Here is a 23,100-nt window from a genome sequence, read left to right on the forward strand (position 1 = left end):
GTCCCTTTGTGGTTGTTAATAGGACGATTATTTTATGCCAATGATTCATCAGATGTTGTAGAAATTTCACAAGTATTGGATGAATTTTATATCTATTTGGAACTTCTCTTAACCATGTGAGGGAGAGAATCAAATGTTTTTTGATAGACAATATTACACTGAAAGATTTCTGCTTTCCACAGGTTTTGAAATAGAATTACATAATCTGTTATCTGTTGTTCATAACCGAACGGTATTTTTTCTGCTGTCCTGTGAGTATATTGTGGTTATCTAAGTGAGTTGTTATTAGTTACCGGATGCACGATGCTACAATTATATAATTGTCTTAATATTATTAAGAGCCAATAATAACATAGTAGGTGACGATTCAGTAGTCTTATAAATGCAGTATTGAAGCTGTCCCTGAGGCTGGTGGTACACACCTTCAGTCTTTATATCTTCCGCCCCATGGCAGTATGAAAGAGAGAATGTTTGAGGTGGTTTGGGGTTCAGCAGAGCCAAGAAGGGCCAAAAGACCTGTTTCTGTGCTGTAGTTTTTTTTATGGTTTCTATGGTTTCTAAATAACATCCATGTGTAACTTCATCCATCACCTTTGTCACATCCTGCAGGAACTCAATCAAGTTGTGAAGACGCAAATCCCATCCAAAGCTTTTAATGATTATGGACCTGTATTCCCAGATCACTTTGCTCTACCGCACTCCTCAGTGCCCTACTGGTAACTGTATAAGACCGGCCCTGCTTGGTCTTTCCAAAGTGCAACACGTCACGCTTGTCTGCAATCTGCCCAATTTATTCTTAAATGTTAAAAAAGAACCCGCATTTACCACCTCGTCTGGCAGCTCATTCCACACTCCCGCCACTCTGTGTGAAGAAGCCCCCACTAATTTTCCCTTTAAACGTTTCCCCCCTCACCCTTAACCCATCTCCTCTGGTTTTGTTCTCTCCTTGCTTTGGTGGAAAAAGCCTGCTTGCATTCACTCTATCTATACCCATCATAATTTTATATACCTCTATCAAATCTCCCCTCATTCTTCTATGCTCCAGGGAATAAAGTCCTAACCTATTCAACCTTTCTCTGTAACTGAGTTTCTCAAGGCCCAGCAACATCCTTGTAAACCTTCTCTGCACTCTTTCGACCTTATTAATATCCTTCCTGTAATTTGTTGACCAAAACTGAACACAACGCTCGAGATTCGGCCTCACCAATGCCTTATACAACCTCATCATAAAATTCAGCTCTTATATTCAATACTTTGATTAATAAAGGCCAATATACCAAAAGCTCTCTTTACGACCCTATCTACCTGTGACGCCACTTTTAGAGAATTTTGTATCTGTATTCCCAGATACCTGTTCTACTGTACTCCTCAGTGCCTTACCATTTACCCTGTATGTTCTACCTTGGTTTGTCCTTCCAAAGTGCAATACCTCACACTTGTCTGTATTAAACTCCTTCTGCCATTTTTCAGCCCATTTTTCCAGCTGGTCCAAGTCCCTCTGCAAGCTTTGAAAACCTTCCTCACTGTCCACTACACCTCCAATATTTGTATCGCCAGCAAATTTGCTGATCCAATTTACGACATTATCATCCAGATCATTGATAGAGATGACAAATAACAATGGACCCAGCACTGATCCCTGTGGCACACCACTAGTCACAGGTCTACTTGTATATTGGTAGAGTCTTTGACAAGGTCCCACATGGGAGGCTCATACAGAAAATTAATATGCTTGGGAACTGTGGTGAATTATCCTCGCTGGCAGGGACCCACACTGGGAGAAACATCTTAGCTGGCGGGCGGTGAATCTGTGAAATTATTGTCATAGACTGCTGAGGAAGACACGTCATTGGATATAGTTAAAATGCAGGTCGATATGTTCCTGATTAGGAAGAGCGTCAACATTTACAGAAGGCGGGATAATGGGGTTGAGAGGATTTGCGTAGCAAAATCACTGAGCCGATTGGCTTAATTCTGCTCCTAAGTCTTATGGTTTTAGGGAGCATCTGGAGTATTGTATTCACTTCTGATTGTCCAGCTTTTAGAAGGATTGGAGAGGGTACAGAACAGATTTATCAGGGTGTTGCCTGGATTCGGTGGCATGTGCTACAAGTAGAGGTTTGATAAACTTGGTTTGTTTACTCTGGAGTTAGAATAGAGATCTGACAGAGGTACACAAGTTTGAGAGATAAGATTTGGGTCGACAGCTTGTATTTTGTTTGTTATTTTTTAACATAAGACTGGTGTCTAATATCAGAGGGCATTTGGTTAAGATGAGATGTGGGAAATTTACAGCAATTGTGAGTGTTTTTTTTTCATAGAGTTCTGGTACCTGGAATTTACTACCTGAGTCATGTTGAAGGCAACTATGTTAGATATACATGAATGTACAGCAAATGCAAGCATATGGTCAATAATATAAGAAAGGATACCAAAGTATTTCTTTTAAAACTTTCCCAGATATTAAAGAGTAAAAAAAAGGGAGAGGGTCGATATCGGACCGCTGAAAAATGTTGTTGTAGTTGTAGTAACAGGTGAAAAGGAAATGGCAGACAAACTCTGTGGAAGTCACTAGCGGAATTACAAAAAGTAATGAACACCAGTGAACAGAATTGTGTGTAGTGCGATTACAAAGGAAAAGGGGCTTGGAAGATGAAAGGTCTGAAGATAGAAAACTCACCTGGACTGATCCAGAGATCAGCGAATGGCTAATGGCGAATTTTGATTCCCAGGTTTTGCCAAGTCACAGACTAACATTTGAGATGTGGTTTGAACTGAGCATTTCATCACTCACCTATCAGTTGAGTGGGTAATTCAGATAACCCTTGGGCGATGTTCATGTATTCCTGTGGATCAGGACCTGTTTAAATATAAAAAGAATCCATGGAAACAGAGCTAAAATAATTAAAATAACTAAAATGTTTATTTCAATTTGCCTTTGTGTTCAGTGCATGTTATTAACGTACCGAGCTCCTGTATTTCCCTCAGTATTCTGTCCAACTTCGGTAACTCAGTCCTCCATGTCACAAAGGATTCCCACATCGCCCTCCGGGCCCGGGAGCCTTTACCCATCACCAAACTGAGGAAGAGTCTGGAACTCTCGGTCCGGTTTCCCTTCTCTGTCAGTTCAGTGACTTTCTAGAAAAGGAAAGTAATAAATTTACCGCGGAGCAGACAGACAGACATGGAGAATGTGGAGGAAAATATCTGTTCATGGCCCCAGTAGCTTCAAAATTGATGCAGTCACTGGGCTGCTGCCTGATCCTCTCTGGGTTCAGTCATTAACACAGAAACAGTAACTGAGGGAAATTCTAAATCAATATTGTGAAAGAATAAGGATTTACTGACACCCTGCAGTATATTCAACGTGATTAATTTACTTATCCATCAATGTGTAACATTACATCAAAAAGATGTGACAACAAGAACGGAAGGGAGGGGAGAGCGAGAGAACAAAAAAATGGATGGTGGGCATCACTGAATCGTGGCTGAAAGAAGATCATATTTGGGTGCTCGCATCCAAGGATAAATATTTAATCGAAAGGAGAGGCAGGTGGGTGAAAGGGTTGGGTTGACTCTGTTGAAATAAAAAAATAAAAGTTCTTCTAAAGAAGTGATAGCAGATTGGACGGTGTAGCTGTTAAGATACTGCGTAGGGAAAAATGACCCTGATGGAACAGTAACCAGGATGTGGGCTACAAATTTCAGTGGGAGAGAGGAGAGGCATGTAAAGAGGTCAATGTTAAAATAGTCATGGGGAATTTCAATATGCAGGTAGTTTTGGAAAATCAGGTCAGTGCTGAATCCCAAGTGAGGGAATTTATAGAATGCCTATGAGATGGCTTTTGAGAGAAGCCTGTGGTTGAGCCCACTATAGGAAAGGCAAATCTGGATTCGATGTGTGTTGTGTATTGCACCAGATTTGATTGGGGAGCTTAAGGTAAATAAACCCTTCAGAGGCAGTAATCATAAAATAGCAGAACTCACACTGCAGTTTGAGAGGGAGAAGGTAAAGTTAGATGTATCAGTTTTACACTGGAATGAAGGAATTACAGAGGCATGAGAGAGGAGCTGGGCAAAATTAATTGGAAGAGGACACTAGCAGAGGCAACAGCAAAGCAGGAATAGATGAAGATTCTGAAAGCGATTCAGAGGGCGCAGGTAGAGGTAGATAATCCCAAATATGAAGGATTATTCCAGAGGGAGGGTGATCAACCGTGGCTGACGAGGAAGTCAATGCAGCACAAAAGCAAAGGAGAGGGTATAGAATATAGCAAAATATAGTGGAAAGCTGGAGGACTGGGAAGCTTTTACTAACCAGCAAAAAGCAACTAAAAAGTCATAAGTAGAGAGAATATGAAATATGAAGGGGTGCTGGCTAATAATGTAAAGTGCTTACCAAAAGGTTCTTGTGATATATATGCCCTTTCAGGACAACCTATTGATTTTTGACGTCATGCGATATCAGCTTTGTGCGTGGTAGTTCCTGTCTAACCAATCTGAATGTTGGACCAGGAAGTTACCGGGAAAGTTGATGAATGGAAGGAAGTGGGTGTTGTCTCTATGGACTTTAGCACGACATTTGACAAGGCACCGCAAGGGAGGGTGGTCAAGAAAGTGCAGTTGCTCAGCAGTCAAGGTAAACTGGTAAATTGGATGAGACAATGGCTTTTTGGAAGAAGACAGAGAGTGGTTATAGACTGTTGAATCTCTGACTGGGAATTTGTAATATGTGCTGTGCCACAGGGATCGGTGCTGGATCCGATGTTGTTTGTCATCTATATCAATGATCTGGATGAAAATGTGGTTAACTGGATCAGCAAATTTGCAGATGACACCAAGAGTGGAGAGTGAGGAAGACTACCAAACCTTGCAGTGGTGTCTAAACCAGCTGAGAAATGGGCTGAAAATGGCGGATGCAATTTAATACAGACAAGTGCGACGTGTTGCACTTTGGAAGGACCAAGCAGGGTCGGTCTTATACAGTGACTGGAAGGGCACTGAGGAGTGCGGTAGAGCGAAGTGATCTGGGAATACAGGTCCATAATCATTAAAAGTGGCAGCAAAGGTTGATAGATTGGACAGAAAGTATTTGTCACACTAGCCTTCATAAATGAAAATATTGAGTACAGGACGTGAAATATGGTGTTGAACGTGTATAAAACGTTGGTCAGGCCGAGTTTTCAGTACTGTGTGCAGATCCGATCACCTACTTCGAGGACAGAGGTAAAGCAGGTTGTAAAGTATGCTGCCGGGACTGGAGGACCTGAGGTATAAGGAAAGATTGAACAGGCTAGGACTTTATGCCTTGGAACGCAGAAGATTGAAGGGTGGTTTGATAGAGGTACACAAAAATATAAGGTGTATAGACAGGGTAAATGAGGGGAAACTCTTCACTCAGAGGGTGGTGAGATCGTGAAACGAGCGAGCAGTGCGAGTGGTACAAGCGGTTAAGAGAAGTCTGGATAGATACATGAATGGTAAGGGTATAGAGCGCCATGGCCCAGTGCAGGTCAGTGGGAATAGGCAGCTTCAGTAGTCTGGCATGGAATAGATGGGCCAAAGGGCCTGTTTCTGTGCTGTACTTTTCTATGACTATGACAAGTCAGCCACTCTGTTAGGGAACTCAGATGGAGACCAGACCAGCTGTGGTTAGCAGGTTTCCCTCCTTCAAGTACCGCAGTGTAGCCAGTTGTCCCAGTTTACAATCTGACAATATTCATCCTGGATTAATGAGCTGAGGTGAATTTGACTGACGGTCCCGATAAGACGTGAAATTAGTTTTAGACTGAATGTCTGTTCAACAGCCCAGATATGCAGCCACTGCTCGTATATCACACTGATAAATACAGCAGGTGTGAGAGGAAAAGGTGACGCTGAACCTGTAGCTCCCAGTGCTCCCCACCTTAACAGCTGAAACCAGATCTGCTGGAGACAGTCAGAGATCAAAGTCTCCATTGTCATGTAGACCTTCTAGAACGTGCAGGAGATGAATACTGATCACTATTCCCTCTGATACCAGCAGTTCGGTGACAATAGACTAAACACACTCACCTCATTTTCTTCCCTACTGAAATATCCCTCCTTTGTCAACATCCAACCGAGTCTTTCAACTTTTTCTTCAATCGCTTGTTGGAGTCTGTCCCTGTAGAACTTTGTCAGCTGGTACAGTCGATATTCCTCCCCCTGTGCCAGGAGGTCGGAGATTGTAAACTTTGGCTCTGCGAATATAAAAAGTGAATGTAGTCACAAACTGAAATATCACTTGTCTCCACCGCTCTCACCCAACCCAACAAACCAGTCATGTCTTGAACCTCAGTGTTCACCTGCCTTCAGCTAGAAACATGGATTTTGTCCTAATCTCCAACACTGGCCTTAAAACTGACCCATCAATGCGCTGGGCATGACATTACCAGAAGGATCACATTTACTAGAAACCTGTCTCTCTCACCATCGCACCCACTCACCTATTTTAGTTTGAGATGGGCAATAAATGTTGGGACTGTCAATGATAGTTGCTTCCCAGAGATACTCTTTCCATCCTGGCGAATACATTTCCATTAGATCATATCGCGGAAATACTTTCTTATCTGGACAGCTGCATTTCCTCCGATACACATACTGGAAATCATCAGAGCAGGTGGTACATTTCCTGTAGTGGGGTTAACGGGTGCCCCACTACACCACATGTACCACACCTACACATTTCCCCTTTCTGACCAACCCTCCAACAAGGAATCACATTTACCCGCTTCCTGCCTCATTCTGCGAACACATTACCCTCATATTTCACTCACCTGCTCCTTGTTGGACACTTGACAATTCCGTGTTTAATGAGCTTCCGAGATGACAGACAGTCGCCTCACTTGTACCGGTTCCAGGATCCTGCTCAGTGTCTCCGACGTCACTGTCTCTGGGCTGAATTTGCTCCACTTCCGCTGCTGCCGGACCGCATTCCATTGGGACATTGCTCTCAATCTGACCCTGCTTTGGTACCTTGCTTCCCGTGTCCCGATCATCTTCCCTCGATGAGTTGCCTAGTAAAAACCTCTGGAGTACTTTCTGTACCCAATTTAATTTCCCACCTGAAGTAAATGAGGAATAGCAGGTGTAGAGTGATTTATACTCGAACAAGGATTCACAATGCGTGTCTGCAATGGAGCCGAGACTCCGGCTGACCAGTTTTGGAGTGGGACTGTGCTGGTGAATGTGAACCACACTTCCTGCTGGGTGACCGTCCCGATAAGCCGGTGTCTGGACACATCCACTCCCAGAAAAAGAACTGGATAGACACAGTGATACTGATATCTGACTACGCATTAGTTGAACACACTGATAACCAGCGATTATTAATGGAACAGCATCAGGTGATACCGGGAATTACCACTGGGATTATCTTTCATAAACATAAATCTCCCTGGGTCACAAACTGTCCAGTCACCTGTGTCACTCACAAATAAGCCACTGGATTACTCATGGTCCGATCCCCTAGATCACACGTTCTCCGTTTGCTTTGTCACACATTGCCTTGTCCCCTGGGTCACAGACTGACCATTGCCTCGCTGCCTGGTCCCCTGGGTCCCATCCCGTCACCTGGAGGATGATCGTCATGTTACAACTATAGAAGTCATTGGCAAAGGGAGCGTCTTGGCGTGCAGTTCTCGTAGCTAAACTCAAAGTCTCACCGAGAGAGCTTTGCGTTCATTTGCCGTTGCTAATCTATAGGATGGATGAGATTCAGCTGGAAAGAGTGTCGAGGAGATTGACAAGTACGTTACTGGGTGGAGCTGTTTGGTTTTTGTGTTATATGTTTCGGCTGGGACAGTTTGCCCTGGATCAGGGGAGCATGAAGGGTGACCTTACACATGTACATAAAGTAATCAGGGGTGCAGATAGGGTAGATAGTCATAATATTTTTCCCAGGTTAGGGGAGTCTGAGACTCGAGGGCAGGAATTTAAAAGGGACTGAAGGGGCATTTTCTCACGTGGCGGGTGATGAGTATAAATTGCATGCAGTCAGAGGAGGCTGTAAACACAAATAAAAGGATTCGTTTCCAGGCTGTAATCTCTGTTTTATTCCACCTGGAATCACAGAGTTGAGCTCAATCACAATGCCCACCGGAGACAGAGACAGTTGGTCACTGGTTATACCGGGTCTCCCGTCAGAGGCACTGGGAATTTAAATTCAGGTAGCAGATCATCTCAAGAGGGAAATATTGAGAACTCACTTTCACCATTTGGCCACAGACCAGACATGGACTGGGGTATTAAAACAGAGTCAGAATCAGGTTTAATATCACCGGCACGTGACGTGAAATTTGTTAACTTAGCAGCAGCAGCTCAATACAATACATAATCTAGCAGGGAAAAATAATAATGAATAAAAAAAAAAACAAGTAAACCAATTACAAATATTGAATAGATTTTTTAAAAACTTGCAAAAGCAGTAAGACTGTATATTAAAAAAAAACTAAGGTAGTGTCCAAAGATTCAATGTCCATTTAGGAATCGGATGGTAGAGGGGAAGAAGCTGTTCCTGAATCGCTGAGTGTGTGCCTTCAGGCTTCTGTACCTGCTTTCTGATGGAAACAGTGAGAAAAGGGCATGCCCTGGGTGCTGGAGGTCCTTCATAATGGACGCTGCCTTTCTAAGACACCGCTCGCTGAAGTTGTCCTGGGTACCTTGTAGGCTCGTACCCAAGATGGAGCTGACCAGATTTACAACTTCCTGCAGCTTCTTTCGGTCCTGTGCAGTAGCCCCTCCATACCAGACAGTGATACACCAAACCAGACCACAAGTTTATCTAAAATGAAGTGTCTCCTGATCCTCAGCCATTTCCAAGGCTGGCAATGTTCTCGGCTCGGTTACAGAAAGCAGAGTTTGGAAAATTTCCCTCATCTACTTTCCCTCAGAGTTTGGAAAATTTCCCTCATCTGAATTTTATAAATAAAAGTTGGAGATGTCTTTCACCTCTAAACAGGCCGATGTGCAACAAACCCTGAACCTGGACTTTTACGTAACGAACAACACCGCCGTCACCTTCCTGTTTGTGTTTCACTCTCAACCTGCTGATTCAGGGTCTCCGGCTCCTTTCACTCAGGTGGAGCTTTGCCTGGTGAACGAAGTCATTCGACCATTATTGGTGTCAGGTCCCTGCACTGGGACTGTTGGACTGATCGATTACACAAAGCTGCTTTACCAGTGGGATCAATGACACTTTTCTCTGCCCTGTTAGCACCTGTGTAAGTTTCTTCATCTGAACAATTAACCATATAACAATTACAGCACGGAAACAGGCCATCTCGGCCCTTCTGGTCCATGCCGAACTCTTACTCTCACCTAGTCCCACCGACCTGCACTCAGCCCATAACCCTCCATTCCTTTCCTGTCCATATAGCTGTCCAATTTATTTTAAACAACAACATCGAACCTGCCTCAACCACTTCTGCTGGAAGCTCGTTCCACACAGCTACCATTCTCTGAGTAAAGAAGTTCCCCCTCATGTTACCCCTAAACTTCTGCCCTTTAACTCTCAACTCATGTCCTCTTGTTTGAATCTCCCCTATTCTCAATGGAAAAAGCCTATCCACATCAACTCTATAAATCCCCCTCATAATTGTAAACACCTTCATCAAGTCCCCCCTCAACCTTCTACGCTCCAAAGACTAAAGACCTAACTTGTTCAACCTTTCTCTGTAACTTAGGAGATGAAACCCAGGCGACATTTTAGTAAACCTCCTCTGTACTCTCTGAACTTTATTGACATCTTTCCTATAATTCGGTGACCCGAACTGTACATAATACTCCAAATTTGGCCTAACCAATGCCTTATACAATTTCAACATTACATCCCAACTCCTATACTCAATGCTGTGATTAATAAAGGCCAGCATACCAAAAGCCTTCTTCACCACCCTATCCACATGAGATTCCACCTTCAGGGAACTATGCACCATTATTCCTAGATCACTCTGTTCTACTGAATTCTTCAATGCCCTACCATTTACCATGTATGTCCTATTTTGATTAGTCCTACCAAAATGTAGCACCTCACATTTTTCAGCATTAAACTCCATCTGACATCTTTCAGCCCAGTCTTATAACTGGCCTAAGTCTCACTGCAAGCTTTGAAAATCTACTTCATTATCCACAATGCCATCTATCTTAGTATCATTTGCATACTTACTAATCCAATTTACCACCTCATCATCCAGATCATTAATATATATGACAAACAACACTTGACCCACTACCAATCCCTGAGGCACACCGCTACACACCGTCCTCCAATCTGACACACAGTTATCCACCACTACTCTCTGGCATCTCCCATCCAGCCACTGCGGAATCCATTTTACTATTTCGATATTAATGCCTAACGATTGAACCTTCGAAGTGCAGCTACAGGGCAGAAGTTTAATGATAAAGATCCCAGTGAACATACCTGTAGCCATTCTGATTCTGACTGACGATTGTTGATTGTTGTCGTCTTGTTTACACTTTGGTCACGGTGCAGGACAGCTCCACCTGCTGGTGATGCCCTGAATTACACAACAAGCAGACAGTGAGTCAGAGAGAGTACGATTCTTTGCAAAATGTGACCGTATCACCACCCTGTGTATCAGAGCAGCAGTTTGCTTAGGGAACAAACATTCCCTGTTAACATCAACTCCCACACCATGTCTGTATGTCTGTCCAGTGATATCTGGCAAATCTTATTGATAGAGTCACAGAGCAACAGAGCACAGACACAGACCCTTCAGCCCAATGAGACAATGCTGACCACAGTGCCCACAGAGATGGTCCCAATTTCCTGTGTCGGGCCCATTTCACTCCTGGCCTCTTCACTCCATCTACACATCCCAACTGCTATCATCACAATCACTGTCTATCTCATTGGTAACTCTGCAGCAATGCATTCATTAAGCACCTCGCCTATCACCACATCCTCCAGGCACGTTTCCACCTTTGCTCCTGAATAGTCCTACGCTCAGTCTATTCATCCTCCTCTTCTTTTCCCACATGTAGAACGCCTTCGGCTTTCCTTCGTCCTGCTTCTCAAGGACTTCTCAAGTTCCTTCGACCTCTAAGTCACTTCTTAAGCTCCTTCCAGGCTACGTTATAATTCTCTGGAGCCTTGCTTGGATGTTGCTTCCTAAACCTAAATAATGCTTCCTTTTCCCTCTTGCTTAAATGTTCTCATCTCTTGTAACTACAGTTTGTTTATATAAACATTGTTTCACTGTGGGTGGAACAAATCTACCCCGAACTGCATATAAGTGTTCTTGAAACAACCTTCACATTTCCATTGTGTGTTTCCCGTTGAAAATGTTTTCCCAATTTACACTCCAAAGTTGCTCCAAATACCATTGTAACTATCCATCCGCTAATTAAATACTGTCTTGTAGGGTCTGCTACTATCCTTGTCCATGACCATGATAAAAGTTGGGGTGTTGTGGTCACTGTCTCAAAAGGGTCACCCATTGTGACATCAGTCACCTGACCAGCATCATTGCCTCATACTAGATACAGTACGGTAACTCCTCGAGTGAGCCCATCCACATACTGTGTCAAGAATCCTTCCTGGACACACAACACATTCTGCCCCATTGACACATTTTGGAGCGAGGAGGTGGAATCAACATCAGGAAAGTTGAGGTCAACAGTGATAACAACCTTGTTGCTTTTGCACCTTTCCCAAAGCTGCCAAGTTATCTGCTCTCATTATCCCCGTGGCTTTGGGGGAGGCCTATAGAATACTCCCAGAATGATAGCCCCCTTCCCGTTTCTGACTTTCACCCACATTGATGTCCTCTGTGTATGTCGCTGTGATACCATCCCTAATTAGTACAGAGAGTTCTCCCCCATTCACCACCCCCCCCCCGCCCATATGTATTATGAAACAACTAAAACCTGGAGCATCAAACACCAATCCTGCCCTTGTAACAGTCACGTCTGTGTAATGGTGATAACATGCCATCCATTGCTCGGATTTCCAGAAACTGCAGATTTTCTCTTTTTTTTTTTGATAGGTCATCATTCAGTCATGGTATAAGATACAAGTCGTAATACATAGTAGAATTAGGTAATACGGTCATTCTAGTCTGCTCCATAATCAATCATGAAGGATTATTTTTCCAACACTGTATTATTGCTTCCCTGCTATAATATTCAACCCATTTAGCAATCCAGAACATGAATATACCTAACAATAGCCTCCACCACCCTCTGTGGCATCAAATTCCACAGATTACCAACATTTGGCTGAAGTAAATGCTCTCACGTCAGTTTTAAAGTGAAGCTTCTTTATTCTGAGCCAGCACTCTCAGATCCCAGACTCTCCATCTAATCAAGACACCCTCTCCATTCCCACTGCATCCAGACTTGCTGTTATTCAGTTGTTGTAAATAATCACCCCTGCCCTAACTTCCACCCCCCCCCCACACCAAACCCCAACCACCATCCCTCTGAACCCCACTAAACACAGGCCCAGGGCCAGCAAATGCTCCACATGCATAATGCTTATTCCTCAGATTATTCTTGTGAACCTTGTTATCAACAGCTGTACTGAATACATTTCCGGGGAAAACAGGACAATTGGTACCAGGATAATGTCCTGGGAAAAGCTGTGCCTTCTTGACTCTTCTGTCAACTCTCACAAAATGTTCCAGGGTGAATGTAATACAGATAAACTGGAATCACTAGAAACGCTCAGCAGGTAAGGAACACTTGTGGGGAAAGGAAAAAAAAGTTAGCAATTCAGTTTCCTAACCTTTCGTCAGAATGGATTCAAACATCATCCAGTTTTTAGTGGAAAATCTTAGGTTGTTCTCCATGGAGTGGTAGGGACTGAGGGAAGATCAGATAGAGGTTTATAAGATTATGAAAGACATAGATAGAGTAGACAGGGAGCATCTTTTCTCTGGTTAGAAATGTCTAATACCAGAGGACATGCAATGACGGTGTGAGGGAGTAGTTGCAAAGGAAATGTGAGGGTAAGTTGTTCTACTCAGGGAGGTGTAGGTGCCTGGAATCCGCTGTCTGTTATGGTGGTGGAAGCAAACACATTGGAGGCTTTTAAGAGATGTTTAGATAGGCACATGGGTGTGAGGAAGATTGAGAGAATATGGACATTGTGTACGTAGGCATCATTATTTTTTTTGGGGGGGGGTTGATTTACTTTTTATCTGGTTTGGCACACCATTGTGGCCGATGTGCCTGTTCCTGTGATGTACTGTTCCATTTTCTGTTCTATCTTCAGCATCTTGAGTTTCTCTTTGACCCCCACTGGCAGATAGACAGGTGACAGTGAGGGGGGATTTCGAAATGTGAATTGAATTCTGAAACCCTGGTCTATTTCTACTGGGGCAAACGCAAAACAGCGTATTTAATCACAGCCTCTCCCTGCGAGGGATGGAATGGAAACTCATTCTCTGCTTTGCTTCAGAACTTCAGAACCAAACATCTGAGCTCAGAATAGAAATAAGGAAACTGGTATGAAATCTATGGAATTGAGGGAATCAAGTAGTGAGATCATGGAAACTGTAGAGATTGAAAAGGAGGAGGTGCTTGCTGTCTTGAGGAAAATTAAAGTGGATAAATTCTCGGGATCTGACAGAGTGTTCCCTCGGACCTTGAAGGAGACTAGTGTTGAAATTGCGGGGGCCCTGGCAGAAATATTTAAAATGTTGCTGTCTACGGGTGAAGTGCCGGAGGATTGGAGAGTGGCTCATGTTGTTCCGTTGTTTAAAAAAGGATCAAAAAGTAATCCGGGAAATTATAGACCGGTGAGTTTAACGTCAGTAGTAGGTAAGTTATTGGAGGGAGTACTAAGAGACAGAATCTACAAGCATTTGGATAGACAGGGGCTTATTAGGGAGAGTCAACATGGCTTTGTGCGTGGTAGGTCATGTTTGACCAATCTGTTGGAGTTTTTCAAGGAGGTTACCCGGAAAGTGGATGAAGGGAAGGCAGTGGATATTGTCTACATGGACTTCAGTAAGGCCTTTGACAAGGTCCCGCATGGGAGGTTAGTTAGGAAAATTCAGTCGCTAGGTATACATGGAGAGGTGGTAAATTGGATTAGACATTGGCTCGATGGAAGAAGCCAGAGAGTGGTAGTAGAGAATTGCTTCTCTGAGTGGAGGCCTGTGACTAGTGGTGTGCCACAGGGATCAGTGCTGGGTCCATTGTTATTTGTCATCTATATCAATGATCTGGATGATAATGTGGTAAACTGGATCAGCAAGTTTGCTGATGATACAAAGATTGGAGGTGTAGTAGACAGTGAGGAAGGTTTTCAGAGCCTGCAGAGGGACTTGGACCAGCTGGAAAAATGGGCTGAAAAATGGCAGATGGAGTTTAATACTGACAAGTGTGAGGTATTGCATGTTGGAAGGACAAACCAACGTAGAACATACAGGGTAAATGGTAAGGCACTGAGGAGTGCAGTGGAACGGAGGGATCTGGGAATACAGATACAAAATTCCCTAAAAGTGTCGTCACAGGTAGATAGGGTCGTAAAGAGAGCTTTTGGTACATTGGCCTTTATTAATCGAAGTATTGAGTATAAGAGCTGGAATGTTATGATGAGGTTGTATAAGGCATTGGTGAGGCTGAATCTGGAGCATTGTGTTCAGTTTTGGTCACCAAATTACAGGAAGGATATAAATAAGGTTGAAAGAGTGCAGAGAAGGTCTACAAGGATGTTGCTGGGACTTGAGAAACTCAGTTACAGAGAAAGTTTGAATAGGTTAGGACTTTATTCCCTGGAGTGTAGAAGAATGAGGGGAGATTTGATAGAGGTATATAAAATTATGATGGGTATAGATAGAGTGAATGCAAGCAGGCTTTTTCCACTGAGGCAAGGGGAGAAAGAAAACAGAGGACATGGGTTAAGGGTGAGGGGGGAAAAGTTTAAAGGGAACATTAGGGGGGGCTTCTTCACACAGAGAGTGGTGGGAGTATGGAATGAGCTGCCAGACGAGGTGGTAAATGCGGGTTCTTTTTTAACATTTAAGCATAAATTGGACAGATACATGGATGGGGGGTGTATGGAGGGATATGATCCGTGTGCAGGTCAGTGGGACTAGGCAGAAAATGGTTCGGCACAGCCAAGAAGGGCCAAAGGGCCTGTTTCTGTGCTGTAGTTTCTATGGTTCTATGGTACTCGCTCAACATTTCATAAACCCGGACAACCTGATCCCCTGATTCATTTTATCTGGGTGAAAACATGTGTGATATCCCAGAATCCAACCTCAGAGGGTCACAGCCCACACCGAGAGCCTCGCACATCTTTTCCACATCTCACACTGAGAATCTCATGTTACCAATATCCAGCCCCTGGAGACGTCTGCTTCACTGCGGAAGGAGGAACATCCAGCCACATCTGTAAAAGCACCAACGTAGACCGAAGCCCAAACACTGCCAGTTCCATATTCCTGGAGCCCCCATCTCAAGATTGTATCTCAAGCACCAACTCTCCCAGGGCTCTTTGCTGCCGGTAATATGCGGCAGTGTCTCAGCTAATGCCAGTTCAATCTTCTTGCTGCGTGGGATCTCACCCAGTACAGCTGGCTGCCATGTTTCCTGCAGTGTAGCAGGAACAAAATGTAAAATTATAAAGTACATCAGACTACATCTCTGAAAGGACAAATGGTGGAAGACACAGTTTCAGAACTGAGACTGTCCAAGGTGCTGCCGATCTGCTGAGCATTTCCAGTATTTTCTCCTCCTTACTTTAAATTTCCTGCAACTGTAGTATTTTCTCCCTCTTCATTTTAATGCACAGATGGTAACTGATTGTAAAATATCAACAACACCCTAAACTGTAAATGCCACCCCACCCCAACCCATTTGTTAGTTCCTCAGTTCATCCTGACCCTGGTGTAATACATCCCATACAGTCAATGCTCACAGCATCCTTTCCTCCCACTGTCACTGTTACATTTGCTCCTGAGGCCACTGTCTCTACGCTGAGAGGCGGTGACCACAGAGCGATAAAAAGTACAACACTTGCTGCAGCTCTGACGGGCCGTTACCCTGGAAACGGAGGAAGTGGCTCACCGAAAATAACCGAAAAAGGAAATAACAAACTCAACATCAGATGCTGTGAGTTTCATTTTGACAAAGATTAACACTGCAGCCATTTTGTAACGGGGAAACTAAAATTGAAATGGCTGCTTTTACGCTGCCACCTGCTGTGTTCAATTAAACCTCTGGTAGCTCCAGCTATCAAAAACCCAATCCTGGAAAAGATGCAAAACAAAACTTCACAATGAAGACAAAGTTTAGAAGAGAGTTTGCTGAAATATATCATTGCAGCAATGGGACACAGGCTGACAGAGATTGAACAAGATGGGTGATATATATCATTGAGATAGTGGGATACAGACTGGACAGAGATTGAACAAGATGGTTGATATATATCATTGAGATAGTGTGATACAGACTGGACAGAGATTGAACAAGATGGTTGATATATATCATGGAGGTGGTGGGATACAGACTGGACAGAGGTTGAACAAGATGGTTGATTATATCATTGAGGTGATGGGATACAGACAGGACAGAGAGTGAACAAGATGGTTGATATATATCATCGCGGCATTGGGACGCAGGCTGGACAGAGATTGAACAGTGGGTTGATATATATCATTCAGTTGGTGGGATTCAGACTGGACAGAGGTTGAACAAGATGGGCAGGGAATGAGCAGATGGAACCCGGTGGGAGAAGGAATCAAGTGCACTCTCTGATGGTCGTCCAGTAATACACTGACACTGAAATAATAGTACACACTACTAGATAACAGATTCCAATATAACAAAGCCAGAACAAACAATAGCCCTGGAGGAACGTTGTTTCGTTTTTACTGTGTACTGCCCCAGCAGCTTATGGTCGAAATGACAATAAACATGACTTGACTTGACTTGAATAAGAAGTTCGGTATATGTCGTTTTCCACTCTACAAGCTTCATCGGTGCTCCGGAGAAAGTAGCCCATCCCGCTACCGCACAGCTTAATACAACTACTGTCTACTGCTATTTCTTTAACCGAATGAAGTAGCGGAGAACCGTGGACACAGCTGAGCACATCATAGAAACCAACCTCCCCTCCATGGACTCAGTCTACACTTCCCGCTGCCTCAGTAAATCAGCCAACATAATGAAAGATCCCCGGAACCGTAAACATTCTCACTTCTCACCCTCCCATCGGGTCGAAGATTAAAGGGAACAGAAACATACCACCAGTTTCAAGGACAGTTTGTATTCTGCTGTTATAAGCGAACTGAATGTTCTCCAGCGTGGTGAGTGGACTCCTGACCTCACAGTCTAAATCGATGTGACCTTGAACCACATACCTATCAGCACTGCACTTTCTCTGTAACCAGAATGATTTGTTACACTGTAGTATTGTTTTGCCTCAATGTACTGCTGTAATGTATTGATCTATGTCGATGATAACGAAGACACGATTTTCACTCTACCTCGGTACATGTAAAAAAAATAAAGACTCCCCAATTTAACCGTGCTCCTTTGGAAATTCTGCAGGCAGCGTACACACTTCTGAGAAGCCCAGATAGATGAAAAAGACTTAATTCTCGCATTAATAGGCTCATATATCGGGAAACACTGTCAGCATTTCGGCAAGTCGTAGTCATGGAAAGAAGATGGAAATAAACTTCCCAGTCCCCCGAGAGGACGTGAGAGATCCGGATCTCACTGTCCTGTCTGAACGGGGGAAAATGAAACTATTCATACACGTGGAGCATTGTCCCGAGGGTGCGATTACTCTGTTTAACCCTTGTGTCTGCAAGAACACAACAGGCCGAACGGCTGCTTCTACTGTGCTGGAAATATGCAAAATAACTATCGATCCAGGTGAAGTTTGGATCCGATACGGGGCCGGGTTATGGAGGTAAAGTTCCCCAACTACAACCGGACCGATGGGTTTAGTCCCGGCATTACCACCTCATCCCGCACCTGGGACCAGTGCAACAGGGGCTGAGCGGCGGCTCAACTCAGGCGGCTCGGTGTGAAGGTTCCAAAACCCGGACCGACCCGGGCAGGATATGTCCATGAAGCGGGAGGAGCCCTGCAGTTCCGAGAAGTTAACGGGACTCTCTGAACAACATCAGGTCGTCCCCCTTGGGATCTGCCTCAGTACTCACCGATGGTAAATTGCCCCTGTCGTTCAACCGAGTGACCGGCCTCAGTACTCACCGGTGGGAACTTGATTTATTTGCCCCGCAGACAGCAATCCGTCCACCGACTCCCCGCCGACGATCCGTTTCAACAGAGAAAGGAAAGAAAACCAGCGTCCATCCGAGGACTGTGAGGGCGGGACGGGGCGGGGCCTCGGAAGCGAAAACCCCGCAGATGCTGCAGATCTGCGCTTGAAATGGGAGCGAGAAACTAGATCACGTGACGAGTGGAGTGTCTCCCACTTGAACCGGTGACTCTGCTCCTCGCCCCACACCCACTGCCCGACCCACCTGCCACATTTTACACATTATTTCTTATTTACACCAGCTACATTTTTAATTTTTCCCTTAGTACCTTCGCTGTCCCCTTAGCTCATTATCCCCTTGTGTTGGGCACTTGGCCAAGTGGTTAAGGAGTTCATTTAGTGATCTCAAGGTCGCTAGTTCGAGCCTCAGCTGTGGCAACATGTTTGTGTCCTTGAGCAAGGCACTTAATCACACAGTGCTCTCGTGTCTGTGCGAGGAGTGGCGCCCCACACAGATTTCGAATCTGCGCCTTGTAAGGCATGAAAATGCCCGAAGCAGGCCTCTGAGTCGACGTCCCCCCTTAGCTCCACCTCCCTGTTCTCAGAGTTAGCAGTTCGATTCCCACACCGATCCGATACACAACTCCCACTCCAACAGGAATTGTGCAGGTTCAATTCAAATCTCTTCTATGTTTATAAACACTAATTTCTATTCACATTCCTCACTGGGCAGAAACACTGAAACATCAAATGAGAAACAGCAGGAGGTGGCCATTCAGCCTGTCTAACCATCAACAAGATGACGACTGCTCTCCCATCTCAGCCCCTTGTTTCTGCCCCGATCCTCATTTCCTCGATCCCTTCGGTCTCCACAAATCTGTCGACCTCTTTTTTTATGGGAAGACGATCACTGATCTTCATCGTCCTCCAGGAATCAGTCTGGTGAATCTCTAAAACAAATACTCTCTAAGTTCTTTGTTAATCGTTCATAGAATTAAATTCCTTCTTCTGCAGCCCCGTGCTGCCCCCACCACTCTATTCCCACCCCCGTCACTATTTCCAACTTCCCACTTCCCGCCTCACCTGGATCCACTTCTCACACCCCAGCTCTTGTCGGATCCCCACCCCTCACCTCTTTTCTCTGACTATTACCTGTCCACTCTCAGTCCAAAAGTAGGTTCTCAGCCCAAAATTTTGACGGTCTATTTCCCTCCACAGATGCTGCCCGACCCACTGAGTTCCTCCGGCAGTTTGTTCTTTGGTCTGTATAACCCGTGTGAGTATGAGGTGCAGGATTTTACATCAGATTCCCGATATAATCTCAACAACGCCCAAATAATAGTTATGGTAATTACTATACGTAAACACGAAAAAGCCTGCAAGTGCTGGAAATACAAAGCAACGCACAAAAAATGCTGGTGGAACTCAGCACATCAGGCAGTATCTATGGAAAAGAGTAAACATTCAACATTTTGTGCAAAGAGCCTTCTTCTTTGCTGGGGAATATGGGGAAGATATCTGATTAAAAAGGTCGGGGAGGAGAAAGAGGCGAGCTGGAAGGTTATAGCTGAAGTTAAGTGATGGGCAGGTCAAGGGCTGGAGAATAAAGAATTGGAGTGTTATCAATAGGAGAAAGGGAAAGAGAGGACCCAGGGGGAAGTAATAGGCTGGTGATGAGTAATGAAAGTTCAGAGTGGGGAATAGAGAAGTGGGCGGGGTGGAAATTTGTTTACTGGAAGGAGAATTCAATATTCATACAATCGGGTTGGAGGGTACTCAGATTGAATACAAGTTGTTGCTCCTCCACACTGAGGGCGGTCTCATCTTGGCACAAGAGGAGGCCATCGATCGAGACGTCGGAAAGAGAATCGGAATTAAAATGTTCGGCTACTTCTCCTTGTCGTCCTTGTGGCAGGTGTTACAGAGATGCTCAACAAAACGGTCTCCCAATTTATGGCGGGTCTCACTAATGTAAATGAGGCCGCATCGGGAGCATAGGACACAATAGGTGACCCCAGCAGGTTCGCAGGTGAAGTGTTCCTGGAAGGACTGTTTTGGGCTCTGAATAGAGGTGAGGGAGGAGGTGTACGGGTAGCTGTCGCACATAGGTCGCTTTCAGGGATAAGTGGCTGAAGGGAGATTAGTGAGGAAGAATGAATGAACAAGGGAATTGTGGAGAGAGTGATCCCTGTTGAAAGAAGAGGGCGGGGTGGGAGAGAGGAGGGTAAATATATGTTTAGTTGTAAGATCTCTTTGGAGATGGTGGAAGTTGCAGAGGTTGAAGGGGTGGTAGGTAAGGACAAGAAGAACTCTATCACTATTACGGTGGTAGCAAGATGGGTGGAGCACGACGTATGGTAAATGTGAGTGAGGACAGTATCAATAGTGGAGGGAGGACAGCCACATCCTGGGAACAGCGGAGGGAGACAGACACATTCTGAGAAGAGCGGAGGGAGGACAGCCGCACCCTGGGAACAGCGAAGGGAAGACAGCCACATCCTGGGAACTGATGCAGTGGAAGCAAAGAAACTGAGGTAAAAGAAGAGCATTTTACAAGTGACAGATTGGGAAGAGGTACGGTCGAGATTATCATAGGAATCAGTAGGCTTATAAAAGAAGTAGGTTGACAACATGTCTCTCGAGATGGAGACAGAGAAACATCAGGAAAGGACACGGACGTGTCAGAGATAGACCAGCTTATAACAAATAGCTCTTGGCAGCCTAGTGTAGAGACTACAGGAGCCCTGGCAGACACGGATGTTGCTGGCATTTAAGGAACTGAGTTACAAAGGTAGATTGAACAAGATAGAAAATCATTCCGTGAAACACAGCAGAATGAGGGGAGATGCTAGCAGAGGTTCCCAAACTTGTTTTATGCCATAGACCCCTTCCATTAACCGCGGGATCCATGGTCCCCAGACTGCGAACCCCTGCTAGAGGCATTGAAAGGATAGAAAAATAGAGGGCAATGGCTAACTCTAGGACACTTCTAAAGTAAGTACATGTTTCAGACAGCATTATTAGCCAAAGGGCCTGTGTATTATGCTGCAGGTTTTCTATATTTCCATATTGTCAGTTCATTCCATACAGCCAAAGCTCACAGCATCCTTTCCTCCCACTATTATTCTGTTGCATTGTTTCCAAAGGCTACTGTCTTTAAGCTTAGAGGAAGTGAACACAGAGCGGTAAAATTGAGCAACACGTCTTGCAGTTCTCGTTGATTGTTACCGTGGAAACGGAGGAAGTGACTCAACAACGGTAACTGAAAAAGGAAATAACAAACTCAACATCATACGCTATGAGTTACATTGTGACAAAGGGTAACACTGCAGCCGTTCTGAAATGTGAACCTAAAATTGTAAAGGCTGCTCTTTTAGGCATGCCTCGTGCTGTATTGAATTAATCATATCGTCGTTCTGACTAACGAAACATGATTCCTACTCTAGCGATCAATAATATATTGCCGTAAATATACCAAATGACAGCCTCAATCACCATCTGTTGCAACAAACTCCACAGCTCAACCACTATTTGGCTCACAAAGTTTCTCTGATCTCAGTTTTAAAGGGAAGGTTGTTCATTCCGCGGCTGTCTTCTCAGACCACAGATTTTCCGTCTGATGGGAACACCCTCACCATATCCACCGTCTCCAGGCTGTTCAGCATTCGGTAGTGTTAAATAAGATCCCGTCCAGCTCTGTACTTCTGAACACCATAGAGTACAGGCCCAGAGTCATTAATTGTTTGTCATACATGAACCCTCTCATTTCTCAGATTACTCTTGTGAACCATGTGAGCAACAATTGTACTGAACACATTTCCAGGAATAACAAGAAAAGTATTAAGGCATCCGTTAGTCTTGCGAGACCATGGATCTGCACCTGGAAAGTCTTCACTCTCCAGGTCGCAGGCCTGGGCAAGGTTGTGTGGAAGATCAGCAGTTGCCCATGCTGCAAGTCACGACACCAATGTTGTCCAAGGGAAGGGCATTAGGACCCATACAGCTTGGCACCAGTGTCGTCGCAGAACAATGTGTGATTAAGTGCCTTGCTCAAGGGCACAACACGTTCCCTCGGCTGGGGATCGAACTCACGACCTCCATGTCGCTGGTCCAATGCCTTAACCACTTGGCCACGTGCTCACACTAACAGGGAAAGTGATACCAGGATAATTCACAGGGAAACGTTGTAGTTTCTTTTCTGTTCCACTAAGTATCACAAAACAAGCGCCTGTGCACAGTTCCATTTCAAGAAGAACAAAGTTAGCGATTTGAGTTCACAGCCGTACGTCATGGTGGCTTCAACTAGTATCGCGTTTTTCGTGCAAATTTCCAGCATCTTGAGTTTCTGACTAATTTGCACCGACTGAGAGGCAGATGACAGGAGGGGGGATTTCCAAACACAGTTTGAACACCAAACAGTATTCCTACTGTTGCAAACAGGGAACAACCCATTTACTCACAGCCTCTCACTTTGAGGGGTGGGATGTTAACTTATCCTCTCCATATAACCATATAATCATATAACAATTACAGCACGGAAACAGGTCATCTCTACCCTTCTAGTCCGTGCCAAACGCATTACTCTCACCTAGTCCCACCGACCTGCACTCAGCCCATAACCCTCCATTCCTCTCCCTTCCATATACCTATCCTATTTTTCTTTAAATAACAATATCGAACCTACCTCCAAACACTTCTACCGGAAGCTCGTTCCACACAGCCACCATTCTCTGAGTAAAGAAGTTCCCCCTCATTATACCCCTAAACATTTCTCCCCTAATTTTCAACTTATGTCCTCTCGTTTGAATCTCCCCTTATTTCAATAGAAAAAGCCTATCTACGTCAATTCTATCTCCCTCATAATTTTAAAT

At 44.5% G+C, this 23,100-nt stretch overlaps 1 protein-coding gene across 1 annotated transcript in view; it reads right to left on the reverse strand.

Moving 5' to 3' along the window:
- LOC140208255 (NACHT, LRR and PYD domains-containing protein 3-like) overlaps positions 1-18,441 on the reverse strand; it is a 41,010-nt gene extending 22,569 nt beyond the window's left edge. The window contains exons 1-6 of the mRNA XM_072276804.1: positions 18,223-18,441; positions 10,445-10,541; positions 6,798-7,085; positions 6,055-6,221; positions 2,967-3,138; positions 2,795-2,860 (exon numbers count right to left, since the gene is read on the reverse strand). Of these exons, the coding sequence (XP_072132905.1) occupies positions 2,795-2,860; positions 2,967-3,138; positions 6,055-6,221; positions 6,798-7,085; positions 10,445-10,454 (703 nt within the window). The 5' untranslated portion in view covers positions 10,455-10,541; positions 18,223-18,441. The remainder of the gene's footprint in view (positions 1-2,794; positions 2,861-2,966; positions 3,139-6,054; positions 6,222-6,797; positions 7,086-10,444; positions 10,542-18,222) is intronic.
- Between the last annotated feature and the right edge of the window lie 4,659 nt (positions 18,442-23,100).

The sequence above is a fragment of the Mobula birostris genome, chromosome 13 (assembly GCF_030028105.1).
Source record: "Mobula birostris isolate sMobBir1 chromosome 13, sMobBir1.hap1, whole genome shotgun sequence".
In the NCBI taxonomy this organism is placed as follows: Eukaryota; Metazoa; Chordata; class Chondrichthyes; order Myliobatiformes; family Myliobatidae; genus Mobula; species Mobula birostris.